General features: G+C 42.3%; 1 protein-coding gene across 1 annotated transcript in view; it reads left to right on the top strand.

Annotated features, from left to right (window-relative positions):
- The window catches only part of LOC137868393 (tomoregulin-2-like), a 105,420-nt gene that overhangs the window by 31,111 nt on the left and 57,742 nt on the right, over window positions 1-16,567 (top strand). Inside the window, exon 3 of the mRNA XM_068705159.1 lies at window positions 10,998-11,127. Within this exon, the coding sequence (XP_068561260.1) occupies window positions 10,998-11,127 (130 nt within the window). The remainder of the gene's footprint in view (window positions 1-10,997; window positions 11,128-16,567) is intronic.

Below are 16,567 nucleotides of genomic sequence, written 5' to 3'. Positions count from 1 at the left end.
TTGATTCTTGTGCAGCTGCTGTCTGAATGCAACGTCACAGGGGGGTCTGTAGACCTCGTGTTTGAGGACACAGTTAGTTTCTTTTCAAGAATTGCCTGTAATCTCTCGTGGGTGACAATTATCAAACTATTTACAACTTAAATGTTGTCATAACTAGAGCATCTGTACAGTGACATAATGCTTCGCTCAGCCAAGAGCCTGATGTAACATAATCTCCCAGCATTTTAATAAAATCTTTTATTAATCTTGCAATTCATACAGTGTTTTGAAACTCAAGGGGTTTGATGTTTTTGTAAGATGTGTATAATTGATTATCTTGTAATATAGTCATAGTAACTCTTTCATTCCTTTATTCATGGTAGTGAATTTAAGTACAGTATTATATTTTTCATCTGTCATACCAGCTGGATCATCACTGAAAATGGACCTGGAAAAGTCCTGGGAAATGATCCTCTAGAAAAGAGTGGGCATCCTGTAAAAGTAGCACGTCAATATTTCTCATCTAATCTGCAACCGTATGATCATGATCAGCGTCGCTTTACTGATAGTTCATCATGTGCAAAGCGCGAGAGAACCGAAGATGACATTTGGAGATCGTCATTGAAGCGTCATTTGTACGGGTTTTCGCCGATTAGCTTGAAAAAAACCTAAGTATTAAAAACGTATTACATTATATTGATAGAGGACGTCCGGCCCTATGGGAGGACAGCAGGAGCTCATCCTCCTCTGCCTCCCATCACCACTTTCTCCGCTGCATATTAGTCAACATTTCAATGATTGATTTTTTGTTCCAAAGAAGAGAGGGAAATATTTTATAAATGATACTGAGATTTGGGAAATGGTTTATTTCAACCAATTACTATTTTTTTTAATGTATTTTGATCTCCCCTTTCCTCCTTAAAAATAGAGGAGGAGCAACCTCCTCTGCCTCAATGCACCAGCTTGCTCTGATACACATATAATGTATAATGTATGCATCTTTATAAACAGACAATTTTTTCTCTTTCCATTTCTGGAGTCACTAAAACCTTTGTCATTATAAATGTAAATAAACAAAAGGATGTTTCCATGGCTCTCGTTTACTACTTAGCAACCTTATGTGAGTGTTTCTCACCTGGCAGCGGGCTCTTCATAATTGGCCTTAATTGGCCAACAGCAGTTTATTAGTATGGCAATGGTTTTCTGGTGGTTAGATTGGTTTGATTGGTGAATGGGGAGCTTCTGCTGGTTGACGTGGTTCTCCTTAGGGTCAACATACGGACAGCTGAGAGATGTTTTTTTGAAAAATGCAGAATGTGTATTGAAAACCCTTGAGGTATATAAAATGATGCCACTGCTGTTTTTTTCTGTCTTTTTTTTAAACTAAGCCAGTTCTCAATACGTTGTGGGGACATGATATTATCCGCATGCAGAGCACAAAGCACATTTTTGTAGCGTTTTTGTCCCGCGCTAATACCGTATGAAAGATTTCGTGAAATATAATTGACTTCTGAAAATGATTTCATGCCAGATTCCAATGCCAAGGACAGGCGTGAAGTACAACATGGCATGTCGTCGTCCCCCCCCCCCTGCACCCAAACACAACTGTGGCTTTTTGCCTCGCTTGTCCAAAGTACAGTAGTGTCTGTGTGAGCTTCATTGAGTCGAACCGTGCTTTAAAATTTCACCCATGAATTTCCAAAATCTCCACGTATTGTAACCCTTTATGTAATGATCACACACTGAAACCTCCTAACAGGGCTCCAGAGGCTTAGCCACTCATCTTTATGCATCTGTGCACTGAAAAATTAGCCGTGAATGCTGGGCTCTGCTGCAGTGTGTTGCTGCTGCTGACTTTCCCTGCAATTAGCATAGTGCTCAGAAAGAGTATGAATACTGCAGAGCACCTGCTGTCTTGGTGGAATGCTTTGTAGATGCAACTGTTTGGTCATTTTCTGCCCACTGTCTGTAGGAAGAGAAAGTAGAGGCAGTGCTGCTGGTTTTACTCATTTTAATGTAGGCCGACTTCACACTAACTGTGCCATATACCTGTGTTATAAAAGGAAAAATATAGATAGTTTGAAAATATCAGATCATACTTGGCATTGACAGGATTAAACAGGTACTTGGAACAAAGATTGGGATCAGAAAATGTGAAGCAAACATTCAGGGGGATTGTCAGTTGGACAGCATGACACTAAACCAGGCCAGCTTGGGTGCTGTGTCCACAGCGGAGTCAGCTATGGTGATCAAGCCAAGGCAGAAAGAGTAGAGATTTCTGCCAGTATTGTGACTGTTGTCTGGGATATATTGCGGTTGTTTGTTTTTTTCCGAAAGAGAGGGTAAAATTGATCGTGGGAAGAAATGATAGCTAGATCCGATGACTGCAGTGATGTGGGCGTCACGCAGGACGAAGCTCGCTTTAAAAACAAACACTTGAGTTGAGACACTTCGTCTGAAAGAGGGTTTCATCGACCATAAGGAGCCCAGGGACTTTGGAAATCTGCTCCTCTACATTGACAAGCATGGCTTCGGGCAGTTCATGGTAAAGTTGTTTTCTGTGGGTGCCCCCCTTGTGAAGGTATTTAAAGTACGAGTAAGCAGGCATCAGACCCATGGGGCGGACTGAGGCCACACTGCCGGGACCATCAGTCTGCAGGGACTCCCAGCCGACGGGGAAACACTTTTGAGGAGTTTAGCAAAGTAACTTCTAATATCTACTTTGTTACAATCTTCATCCGGACAGATGGATTGCAAAGTAGCCTATTATGTATTACCTATAGCAGCTATTAATTGATAGTTGTAAAGTTGTTTTTCTGGCATTTATTTTTACACGGAATCAACAGTGTGGGGAGTCATAACACAATATAACTCGATTTACAAATGTGTCCCCCTTATTTAAAACTGCGCACACCTGTCGCTATTTGGTTCCACCACAGTGACAGCTATAATATTGTGGTATAATTCCAGATGTGTGTTTCAACAATGCCACCAGACAGAGAAACGTAACTCGATGAGCCATGCTTAAACGTCATGCCGTTCATCAATACAAGTAATTTAAGTACAGTATTATATTTTTCGTCTGTCATACCAGCTGGATCATCACTGAAAATGGACCTGGGAAATGATCCTCTAGAAAAGAGTGGGCATCCTGTAAAAGTAGCACGTCAATATTTCTCATCTAATCTGCAACCGTATGATCATGATCAGCGTCGCTTTACTGATAGTTCATCATGTGCAAAGCGTGAGAGAACCGAAGATCGTCAGTGAAGCTTCATTTTTACGGGTTTTTGCCGATTAGCTTGAAAAAAACCTAAGTATTAAAAACATATTACATTATATTGATAGAGGACGTCCGGCCCTATGGGAGGACAGCAGGAGCTCATCCTCCTCTGCCTCCCATCACCACTTTCTCCGCTGCATATTAGTCAACATTTCAATGATTGATTTTTTGTTCCAAAGAAGAGAGGGAAAAATTTTATAAATGATACTGAGATTTGGGAAATGGTTTATTACTATTTTAGCAAAGTATAGTTCCAGATGTGTGTTTCAACAATGCCACCAGACAGAGAAACGTAACTCGATGAGCCATGCTTAAACGTCATGCCGTTCATCAATACAAGTTGAATCGAAGGCCGTTAAGGTATGAGGCAGACAAAATGACCGAAGTTCAACTTGGTCAACATGCTGCCCCAAATTAATATGCTGCTGTCAGACAGCTGCATATTTATAAGCCATATACACAAACATTTTCCCTTTTTTAATGATTGCTTTTCAAGCTATCAAGCTTGAAGTTTGTTCGCATCTTGACTTATATTTCCGATTTTTTACTTTGCATCTAAACCTAACATGATTTAAAAAATATGAACTAGTGCATCATTTGAAATTAGTTTTGTAATCATAAAAATCGATAGTATTCCATTCAACGTCAAATCCAATGATCGTGCAATCTCGTACAGTGGATATCTTACTTGTCTGACTAATTGTTGCATGGAATGATCATTTTTTGCATATGTGGAGATTGCAGGGTTTGGGTGGAGCGGACGGATGACTCGTTTGTTTTATCGCTCATTGATGCTGATGTCCTGTCATGTTTGCTCTCGCTGTGTTTCGCAGAGCTCTCCCCTCAAATTGGCATGGCCCCCTTCCCTCCGCCGCACAGTCACGCACCGATGCCTGCACTCGCCTTCACTTCGCATCTCTCCTCTCCTTTGTCTCCCACTCGTAGTGTTTCCTCCCGCGCGCTCTCTCTCTCTCTCTCTCTCTCTCTCTCTCTCCGTCGCGCACGTCCCTCGCCTCCATCCCTCCTCGTCCCTGTCGTCGCCATCATCCGTCCGCCTCCATCACTTACACTTTCTTTACCTCCTCTGCTCCCTCACCCCACCGGCCTCCCTGCATCTCCGCTCTCAGTCCCCTCTGCCTCTTTACACCTCCCTCCTTTTTTCCCTCACATCCTCCTCTTCAAAACCAGCTTTTTTTTCTCTCTGCATTCCTCCCCCCTCCTCCTCCTCCCACCACCTGTCTTTGTTCCACCTCTGTCAGCCGGCGGTTATGTCGGACGCTCTCCGAAGTCAGCGTTGGGAGCTGCTACGGAGGCACAGGATGAATGATGATGGTTCTGCCTGTTTTGCAAGGTTGTTGTGTGTTGTTGTGACCTGGTAAGGCACGGATGCCTATTTTTTTTTTTTTGTGCAAAGTGCTCAGACGGTGGAATGCGTCGGTGTGTGTGTGTGTCTGTGCATGCGTGTGATGCACCGATCCCAGGCAGGTAGAGAGACAACAGGTCCTGGCTGCAGTCCCAAAGCTTAGCTTTTGGAACTTTGATGAAGAGAGTTGAGGGTAGGCAGATCCACAGCAGCCCCTGCAGGAGGATTATGGAAACGAAATTCTAGTGACAAAAAACAGAATGGGTGGGAAGGGATACGAAAGAATAGAAACAAACTTAATTGCATACAAGATGCTGCAAATTTGAACTTGAACGTATGCTGAAGTGCACGGATGTTCACCTCTATGGGCGGACGTGCGTTGTCTACCATATGTCCTGTCCCTAAGCCGCTCCGGTCACACAAAAGAGCACAAGCACATTTTCACACGGGGCCGTCGACACCTCTGCTGTCGCTGCGCTCTCGGTCGAAAACGCCGCACGACTGTCCAGGCTTTGTCACAGCAGAGGTGCAAGGCGATGTCTGCGACTTTCGCTAAGCCCGAGCCAGCGGGCACATAAGGCCGTGCCATATGGCCCGGCCAATGGCCCCCGCTACCCTGTCTGCACAGAATTGTGGAGGATCAAATTTTCTCACCGTCTGTCTTGTTCACAAGCCACCTCTCATTAACCCACTTCATTTTTATCTCCTTCAGAATCTTCCTTCAAATGGCCCCATCTTTCACACAAACTTCTCCGATTTATTTTTCCTTTTTTTTTGGCCTCTTTGTCTTGTTTTATTTACATTTAGCTGACAGTGATCAGGGGCCGACTTACAGTAAAGTGCAACAGCTGACGAAGCTTATATTAGCAGAGCGCCGACATCACACGCTAGTAGTCATCAAGGCACTCGAGGATCAAAGCTGCAGCGCCCCAACAAAGGCTATAACAAGAACGCCTTTGTCTCTAATACGGTCATGCGCTGTGTAAAGAAGTGCTTTGCGCAGAAATACGAGTCAGTTTGAAAAATTTTGAAATTTGTAACCTCGGCTCGCTCTCTTCCTCGCTGTCACATCAAGAGAAGTCCCTGATGAGTAAATAAGAACTTGGCAGATAAGTGTCGAGGTTTCTTTTTTCTTTTTTTTTGACTAGAGCGGCTGAAGATCAGTTGAAAGCGTCAAGTCAAGATGAAGACGCGCCATGTTTTATGTCTTGTCTCATTTTACGCTTGGCAATCTGTTTCCGCCACCATACCTGTCTAAGCCGCTCACTTCTGGTCCTCCTCACCTTAAGTATGAAAGAGATGCACCCAACATGCTTTAAGAGGCCCTGACGACACACAGGATCCTCCTTCATACCCACGTATGAGTATTTCTGGAGGAGACTGTAATCCGCACACAGCTGCCTCCGTTTTGTACCTCCTCCGAGGTAGACGGAGGTTTTTCAAATCACCCGTCCTCCCGTCACTCCTCTCCTTTCCGCAGGGGTGAGAGGCAAAAAAATTGTTGAAGATCAAGAGATGGGGGTGGGGGGAGTTTTCACGGAAAAAGAAGGCACTCTTAAAAGACACCCGCAGGGTTCTGCCGGGCAGCTTTCCCTTCCGTTGCATCACGTCTGGCATAAAGCGAGAGTCCCCAGGTTAAGAACAGCCTGAGCCAGATGGGAGAGAGTGTGAGAGTGAGGGGAAGCGAGTGGGAGACAGAGGGGAAGGATAGAGGATGGCAAAAAAAAAAAAAAACTAGCGCAGGCCCTGCAGTAAGCTATTCCAAGCGCCTTTGTGGGGTTGCCACTTTTTCATTCTCTCCCACTCTCCTTTGAGGGGATTTTCTATTCCTCTCCCTCTCTCTCTCTATCTCTCTGTCTATGTCCCCATTTATTCTTCTCATTCTTTTTTTATTTTATTTCATAATGTTCTTTTTTTTTGTGCCTTGGTTTCTTCAGGCGCTGTGTTTCTTTTTTATCGTGCCAAGTTTGTTGAGCCAGGGCTCCGTCTCTCTCTCTCTCTCTCTCTCTCTCTCTCTGTCTCTCTCTGTCTCTCTCTTTCTTTCTCTCTCTCTCTCTCTCTCTCTCTTTCTGTCTCTCTCTTTCTTTCTGTCTCTCTCTCTGTCTCTCTCTCTCTTTCTGTCTCTCTCTGTCTCTCTCTCTCTCTCTCTCTCTGTAGCCGTCTGCGTCTCACGTCTGTATTTTTCTTTACTTCCATTGCCCCTCAGTCCCCTTCTGTCTCACTCTCATTTCCACTGACTTCTTCCCCCCCCCCAAGTCCAATTTCACTCATCATGTTTGCCTCTCGTCTGCTCTACAGCCATTCCTTCCTGCATCTCAATCCCTTTGATCAAGAGCCAGTGCACCGTTTCTCTTTCCCCTTCCATACTCCTCCTCCTTTTACTCTCTTTATGTGCATTCTGCCACCCCCACCCCCCCCCCCCCCACCCCGAGCTGGTTAAAGACAGTGTTCGCACTTGATCGTTCTGAGGCTCCCGGGCTCCTGAATCGATGGCGCGGTTATTTTTTCCGCTTCCACCCTACGGCCAACAGACCTTGTGTGTGTGTCTGCGTGTCTCAGATGACATTCTCGCCAAGCCAGCTGAATTTGAAAAAAAGCAGTTTATGTGTGAAAACGATGTGTGTTCACGCTGCTGTTTTCAGGTCCTTTTTGCTTATAGTTTTCTGTCCACACTCAGACACCTAAACGATCTCAACCAACAGAGAGTCTCCGTTAATTCTCTGTTCAGTCCCCTCCTGCCCTCTGTGATCACCTTTGGTATACCTAACTCTCGTTTAGCGGTTCTCCTTTATATATCTTTCTGTTGTCGGACCTGAACGAACATGATAATCATATGAATATTTTTTGTTTCATTTTCTGGCTGGCCTTTTTGTTTAGAGAGAAACTGCCTTGAGGAAGTTGAGCGTTCTCTCGTAACACATGCGAGCTTTGGATTGCTAAAGACAAAGGTTTGAAGTCGTTGTTAAATAAATAAGAAAAGATGTTGAAGAAATGTCATGAAAGTTTTATGTTAGCCTTGTGAACAGTAAAGTAACTCCTGTAATACTGTGATAAAATGTAACTTAATGTGTTCTGACAAATGAGCAAAAATCAGGCGGCAACCCTTGGATCTGAAAAGGGAAGCCTAAAAAAGTGCCTAAAAATTGCATTCTCTTTAATAGCCATCAGGGGGCGACTCCTCTGATTGCATAGAAGTCTATGAGAAAATTACTCTACTTCTCACTTGATTTATTACCTCAGTAAACATTGTAAACATGAATTTATGGTCTTAATCGCTAATTTCAAGTCTTCTTCAAAACAGCATGATGTTCATTTAGTTAATTGTAGGTCCATTTACAGTAACATAGACCATAAAGCAGGGTATGCTTTAGGCCAGGGCTACCTTGTGATTGACAGGTCGCTACTACAACATTGTCTGGTTTGAGAGTGTGTTTTCAGTTCATGAAAGTTAGTTGTAACATTTTTTGGTTGCCTTAATGGGGCTTATTCAGTGTTCGGTTGTACTTAGCTCCACCCTCTTCTGTCACTTCTGGTTGCAAAAGAAACAAGATGGCGACGACCAAAAACCATGATGGTCACAGTCAAAATGTCGAACTTGAGGTTTCAACACTGTAGTCAACAAACCAATGGGTGACGTCACGGTGACTATGTTTTATTTACAGCCTGTGACATAAATACAGGTCCATGACAACAGCTGTATTGTGTGATTGGCTATACTTGCTATTTGACTGCTCATACGGTGATTTATGGGTGGCAAAGTTTGCTCCATCGTAGCTCCTGCCTGTGACGGAGCAGGCTTACACCATCCTTTTAACAAAGCTCCCATTTTTTCCCGTCCACACTAAAACTCAAGGCATTTTAAAATGTGTTCACATTGGCGAATGTTTTTAAGCAGCTCAGGCTGTAGGCTTAGTGTGAGCCGGGGGCCAAAATGAGAAGACAAAGATGCATTTTCACGCTGGTTTAGTGTGGACGTATCTACTTCTTTGTAGTTGGGAGTGTCATGTGGCTGTAAACATTCACAGAGTGTGGCAATTCTTCTCCACAGTCATGTGCTTTTTTGGGAGTCATGTAATGTTCTCTGAGGCCACAGACGGATGATTTGGCCCAGAGAGAGCAGATTCCAGGTCAATCCATTAGAGATTTAAAGGGGAACAGAAGTGGAGACAAAGAGCCATGAGCTCCTTAGCCTCCTTCCTGTGGGGACTCTCAGATGAGCCCCTTGTCCTTGTGATGTCACACAACCAAGCAGGAACACATTTTCACACATTGCCCATTTTTCAGCCTTTGAATTTAATCAGGTTATGGGATGTGACTTCTGAGCAACAATTTCTCTGGACCCTCTGATAGCCATTCCTTCTTTCCAGGGAATAGAAGGGAATATTTCACAGTTGAATAATCACATGTGTTATTCCTGCGATGTTGTACAGGGGAATCGATATCAAATCAAATGAATATCTCTCCTCTATGGCCAAAAAAAAGGAAAAGAAAAGAAAACTAAGACTCGTCGGTGCTCTGTGCCATCAGTCATCAGAAATCTAAACTTGGTCCGAAGCCAACAAATCATGTGGGGAAATGAATGTGTAGTGTTCTTCTGTACCTTAGCAACTATTTTGCTCAGTGCCCTTGGAAGTACATAACATTAGCTTTTCCTTTGAGCATCGTCCACTTTAAACCAGTGAACAAATCAAACTGTATTAACTTTGGCAGAAATTAGTGTGTTCATGTACAAAAATGCAAAACACTCACCCGCAAATATTTTGAATCAAAGTTATTCATGCCGACAGAGATGCAAATTTGTCACAGTTGCAGATTTCTTTTCAATAAAAGGTTTGAATAGATTCTCGCAGGCAGAGGAACATCGACCAGGTTTCTATTGACTCATAGCGTTTCCTTTGAGCGAAATGCTCTGGATGAGTTAAATTGCCTCTGGTAAACAGTGACACAGTCTATATGTCTGGGGTTTTTAATGTGAAAGGCAAGAATGGAAGAAGTCAATCTGGTCTGCGCTGCCTATATCAAGGTTGTCTGGAGTAATACAATTTGCCGTCTCGGTTCAGACTTCATATCCTCTGTGTTGCTGTACACTATAGTGTACGTTTTCAATATGTCTGTTACGCACAACGTGATTGGTTGATGGCTTTATTTGCAGTGAAAAAACTCAGTGGAAAAAAATAACGTTGCTTATTCGCCACGTAATATTCAGATTTTGTGTGAGAGTGTCAGAAACAGTTCGGGAAAATTGTATGTAGTATTGACGTACGATTAATTAACAAAAAAAGACGTCCCTTGTGTGTAAAGGCCTTAACTCATAAGAAGCTGAATGAGAAAATATGTTTTCAGGGCTTTTACAATTGTAATGTGATTGTGATGATATGTCAGTTCCATAATTGACTACAATGCTGATTAGGCATGCACCCCCAGCTGTTCTTTATAGCTGAATTTGGTGATAAACAAATGTACACCTTATAAATCTCAGCACTCAATGTATAGATCTGTCAACTGTGCAGTCTGTTTCAATTTGATTAAAGTATCCTGTATCTTTGATTTTCTGCACAATTTAACTGCTGTATGTATTTGTATACAACAGTGCTTCACCTCAGGGATTGATAATTCTCATTTTATTTCAACAACATATTTCACCATTATTATCTAGTCATAATCAAACCCATTAGGCACAAAGCACAAGTTCAACCAATAACCTTTGGCATCTGTTGCACCATGGTTGGCTGAAAATCTCAATTTCACACTGGCAAAACAGCTTATACAATGCGTATCGGACAAAAAAACAAACGCACATCAACCATTGACTCTCACTTACACATTACTAATATTATTATTTTGTTACATTGTGTGATTGCATTATTTTATCTTGCACAATCCATTCTGGACCCAGCATGAATTCAAAAATGTTAAATTGAGGTCTTTTCAGGTCAAAATTAAACATTTTTAAACCACCACATTTGAAAATTACATTTTCCACTTGATTTTAACTTTTTTTGTATGTATTTATACATTATCAATGTGTGAATTATCTTTGCAGTTGAGAATATCTCTCTTTTTCCATTTGAAAAAAAATGCTGTATGATGAGCAGAGAAATTGGCTAGCTAATACAATGATAAAAGCAGTCCTTCGCATTGTTTTCTAAAGTGGCATTAATGAAATGGAGTTGACCCTTACAAGGCCTCACACGTGGCATTAAGCACTCAGCTGTGTTTAGTAAGTCCTTAGCCAATGGCACCTAGCTCAAATGTCTGAATATTGAATAAACATTCATCATGCTTCAATGACACGCAATACATTTTTTTTTTTTTACATGACATTTATATGACCTAACGTTCTTACCCGTTTTCTCCTCTCCTCTCTTGCAGTGCAACAACGACTACGCCCCAGTGTGCGGCTCCAACAATCAGAACTACCAGAACGAGTGTTTCCTGCGCAGGGACGCCTGCAAGCAGCAGTCCGAAGTACTCATTATGTCAGAAGGCGCCTGTCCTGCTGGTACGTGCATTTACATTATTAATATTATGGTGCCAACACAGACGAATAAACAAGAAAATGCTCATCACAATCGCACCACAATGCCACGGTCACAATCGGGTGACCGTGGCTAAGTGGAGAGCAGGGCCGCCTTTCAATCAGAGGGTCGGCAGTTCGATCCCCGGCTCCTGCTCTACTAGCCTCATGTCAATGTGTCCTTGAGCAAGACACCTAACCCCAAAATTGCTCCCGTATTTATAGTATTTATATATTTATATATCTACGTATTTATTTATCCCGTAGCTACGTATTCTACGGTGTGTAGATAGATACTGAATTGTAAGTCGCTTTGGATAAAAGCGTCTGCTAAAATGACCGTAATGCACCAACGCACCCCTGCAGCGCCCACAACACCTACACCAACAGATAAAGACTTGAGTAAGAAGGTAACACTCTGGAAGCTTGCAGAGGATGTAAAGCAGAAGGTCCATTTGTATCGCACCTTTCGTGCAAGAAATGGTGTGCTATCATCAAGAGCATCGTCAGAAAAATGTGACGGTAATTTGAGACTCATTAAGCGTGAACTACGAAAGTTTGACGCCTTGTGCACAGTTTATTTTTGGTACCTAGACGTCTCAGGCCAGAAGCAATCGCAGACCGTCCCGATTTCCCGCCCATTCGCTACAGGTCTCGATTACACCGAAATAAGCATTTTTCAGCCACCCTCAGAACATCTTCCCTGGGGTGTAACCTCACTGCAGGTCTTATCTGTGTCAGGTTCAGAAAACTGCAGCGGGAAAACCACTGAGTGTGGCACTGTGGGGGTTCTCAGCACACACACCACAGTCTTTGCATCCAAATCTACCGGCCACTGAAATAGCAATAATATAACTAAAATTGTAAATAGCTAATTGAACGTTGTATACAGCAGTTACATTTTCAGGCTTGAGTATCATAATCATCAATACATGCAAATACTTGCAGTGGACGGGGTTCAGTTATTGCAGAGTGATGCAGTACTTCAAAGAAATTAAAGCATGATGAAAAAAATAATTGCCAGAGGTGACAGACTGATGTAATTTCCCCAAGTTTAATGTAAGAAGCACAACTTCAATGACAAGTGACAAGTGTTCTCATTGAACGGATGGAGATTTCATCATAGCCACACAATGTCCTCGCAACAAACCGAACGCCGCATTGCTCAAACGCCGAGCGTTAAACAAGTTAATTATACAGTTTAGTTCAATTTGGTGTGTTAAACAGAAAGTTGAAGAAAGCTTGACGGCTGTGGCCTTTTCGTTGCGTAATGCTTAAATAAATGTCAAAAGGCATGAATTGTCATAGGTGGTTACTGTAACACTGTTGCCAAGAGGCATGCTCAACATAGCAGAAAATCCAATGGCTGAATCACACATCATCTTGATGGCCACTTCATTCTTTACTGGAATGTGAAGACATTTTTTATTTAAAAAATTCAAAGAGTGCTCGCATTAATTCTGCGACAATACCAGTGAACCCACTTGGATTTTCTATTTTAAATAAATCCTCACTGTATGACTAATGGAGCAAAAAATTGTTGTCAAAAAAGCTGTTGACTTGGCTGATTTTGGTGAGTCGTGGTTAAAATCTGGACACTCATTGGTGCAATCTTTCAGCACATTTGTTTTTTTTTGCTTAAAGAGTTTTGCCTCAAAATAATGTGCTGGCAAGTGGCCATGGTACAAGCAAGATAAATCTTTTCCCGTAGTAAAAAAACAACATACTCCACAGGGGCAAACCCCTCCTCTGCTTCACATCAATGAGCGAATAGGTTGTTTTTTTGTTCAACAACCGCATAGCTTGTTGTAGATTATCCCTAATACAGTATATAGGGAATACCCATTTTTTGAAAACCAGCTTTTTTTGTATACCAATAAGAATATAACTTCCTTTTCAATACCCTGTCCAATTAGGCAATCACCTATTGTTTTCATCTTTCCTTGGGCTGGAAAGTAGAAGCCCTCAGTGTAATTATCTAACATAATTGGGATTACTGTTTGCTGATATAGCTTGGTGTTTAAGCAGCTGAGTCGGTGGGCGCCTTCAGTCGGGAAAGGTCAGCCACTTCATTAGCCGCGTTATGAACACCGGCAGTGCAGCTCGGAGTATGCAGTGCCATAAAGTTAAAGGTTCCTAGTCATTAAAAAGGTTTGGGAACGCTTATATGGATTCACTCTATAGGCAGCAGTAGAAATGAGATCCTCGTAAAATTGCGACATTTCCTTGCGGGTGACTGCGTTTAAGGTGGGACTGCTTTAATTATGACACTCAGCCTTCTTTTTGAAAATTACCGCCGTGACTAGTGTAATGTAATTATACACATATTACATGTTCCACGGTATTATGGTATACAAGGTTATTTAGAAATCCTGACGGTATGATTTTTAGCGCTGTCACAAATACAGACGCGGTGCTTTCTGTGATGCTGTACGCGCTACCAGAGGTCGGTCTCTGCGGTGTAACAGGCGGCTGAAAGAGCTCAGAAAGATGGCGTATTTAGGTTTTTGGTCTTTTTCAAACTACAAGCATTTTTTTGCCACATGATTTTATTCAACTGCCAGTCCGCCACCACCATATCATCTCCGTTCAGTCCACTGATGTGTCGGTACCGTTGGTACCCGCTGCTTGCGAAAAGTATAAAAGGTATAGACACAGTTACCGCCCAAGCCTGGTTTCTATTTATGCCCTTTTTCATTGAACAAGAAGTCTGGGACATTTTTAAACACAAACGCAGGCAGTGTTTTATTTACCCTGTAGTTTTTATATTGTGAGAACATGTGTAATTTGGTTTGGCCCACGTAATGTGTTGCATCCTGTGATGACAAATCCAAACGGACGAGCGTGTACTTAAAAAAGAAGCATTCCCTCACACTCCCAAAGGAATTCTTTCAAAATCTACCAATTAAGTGAGTCACGTTCTGAGTAAGTTGTGAATGTGTGAATCCACCGGCAAGGTGGCGTTTTCTGTTTCCAAGGCCCACGTGAGTCACTGCATAGGCTAAGACGGCATCGCTGGCTCGAGTCGAGCAGTCGCTGACTCAGTTGCTATAGTTCCAGGCAGCAGGCAGAAGACCATTAAAAGGCCCTCGAACGGGCACAGCTCAGCAGAGGGAACGTGCGGAGACCGCGGTAACGGTCTGTGTGCCAGTAGGCAGGACTTTAGCATGGTCACATGAAACCCCCAGCCTCTCTCTAAAGTGCTCGTTGTTTGTGCTCGTGTGTGTGTGTGTGTGTGAGGTCCTTTGCGAGCCATGTGATAGCGTAAGCCAGTGTGCGTGATATGGATTTGTGGATCTTTTGAAAGCAAAAAGGGATAGAGTCTCCTTTCTTCCATGCAACAAGCAGCGCTTCTGAGACGTTAACGTGGGGTTCAAACAAGGATGTTCTTGTGACTGTCATTGGTTTGAAAAAACAAACCAATGACAGTGGTTCTACAGTATGCTCTGTTCGGCGTCACATGTTACCCTCTCTTTGCTCTGGCGTTTCTCCAGAACAAGGCCACAGTGAAAACAAGTGTACTTCCCTCTCTCAGGCCAATCAATTTTCATTCCAGTGGAGTCCGACTGTCACGCCTCCTCCTAAGTTTAGCTCAGTGGGTTTTATCTTGAATACTACATGTGAAGGGTTATTGTGCGTTCAAGTCATTTCAGTGTGGTTGTGTCGTTCCATTTGGTTGGGGAACTTGGGAAATGTGGTTGGTGACGCGGTGAGGAAAAAAAAGAACTTTCTTGAATAAGACGTTCCCTTGAGACAAACAAATAAATGATAGAAGACTGAAAATGTGTTGAATCTCATGTGAAAATGTGTTGAATGTAATATTAATGCAGCAGTGGCCCAGAGACAATTAGTAATAATAATGAAAGACTATTTTAACTAATTAAAACACACAAAGTTTGCTGCCTTTTCTCTGTAAAACACTCATGTGATTGCCTTGGGATATGGAGCTGTAAAAAACAACTTAAAGAGAAGGTATAAAACATCTTCATTTCTCCTGGTCAGAAATATATATAGTCTGCAAAGACTGGTGTCCCAGTGCCATACTACGTTCTTATTGTATCGTCTATTATGCTAGTTTTCCTAGTATACTGGGTTTTTTTATACTTAATTGCCCCAAAAATAATCTACAAGTCTTTTTATACTTTATGTTAATAGTAATAAGATATGTGCGCTGATGCATGCCAATCAAACTGCAAGTTTGGAACGTCTCTAACGATTAAACCCGACAAACAGACATCACTCTGTCACTGTCAAATCCGGGGAAGGTATTGGTTTGTATTAGCATCTGGTGACTGAAGGTCAGAGTGTGTGATTCACAACGCATCAAGCCATTCAGTGAGTCCTTGAGCCCCGTGGGGGTGCATCTGCATGCATTATGTTTCTCCAGTCATTTATTGAGGTTTTTCATTTCATTTTTTAACGAGTAATCTCCAGTCATAATGTGAGCATTATTGCCTTCTGTTTGCGGTAGCTTGCAAAAGGTCAAACAAAGGCAGCGAGAAAACAGCTCTCCTCAGGCGGGGAGTCAGGTTTCAGTGGAGAATGGATGCACTCATTAAAATATAATAGTAGTAAACAGATATATTTAAGGGGGTGTTAAATTAAAAAGAAATACATTTGAACTTTTCTCATTAAATACATACTTCAATTAAGTATTTGCCATGGCAACAAGCTATCATGACATGACATAAAGGGATGTTTAAATTTATTTAAATGTATGCCGTCCTATGTACTGCAGCTTTGGTATATTAAGAGTAAATTTGAAACTAAGTTATTCAAAAGAAATTGAAAAGAAATGTAAATACAGTCAAATGAAAGTAATGAAGTCTTCGATATCATGGGGATATCTAAATTTACAAATGCTTGCTTTTCATTTTTTAGTTAAACACACGACGGGATTGCTGTGTGGGAGCTTTCTTACGTAAGCGAGTGTTGCACACAAGCCTTTCAAGTGGAAAAGTAGGGCAGGCAGCTACTTCTGAAGTGTTTCCTCTCGGCTCTCTTCGCCACTTAGCCATTTAGTTGATACTCTCTGCTAAGCCAACGCAAAACGAATGCAGTGGCGGGAAACTTTAGGAGATATCACGAATACCAGCGATACGAGTTACTAATTGTATGTAATGCGAGCATCGAACCTACTTCACCCAAGCTGTACATGTACTGGCACAAAAACCTCTCTCTCTCTTGTTCCCTTTCTCTCGATCTCTCCTTGTCCTCCTTTCCATCCTCGTCTCCCAGAATGCCATTAGCTCCAACAGTAGTGGAATGGGTATCTGCTTGTTTTTCATTGCTGGGGTGAATCGCACTTAAATTTTACACGACTTATTCAGACTTAAACCATTACCTCGTGAAGTAATTATGCGTAACATGATCGCAAACATGACCTATTACCACCTACAGCAAAAGGTATGTCATGAGAAACGAT

The sequence above is a fragment of the Cebidichthys violaceus genome, unplaced genomic scaffold, assembly GCF_023349555.1.
Source record: "Cebidichthys violaceus isolate CVI_PGR_0920_01 unplaced genomic scaffold, fCebVio1.0.p SCAF_11, whole genome shotgun sequence".
Taxonomy (NCBI): domain Eukaryota; kingdom Metazoa; phylum Chordata; class Actinopteri; order Perciformes; family Stichaeidae; genus Cebidichthys; species Cebidichthys violaceus.
This window is presented reverse-complemented; position numbering and strand designations above follow the sequence as displayed.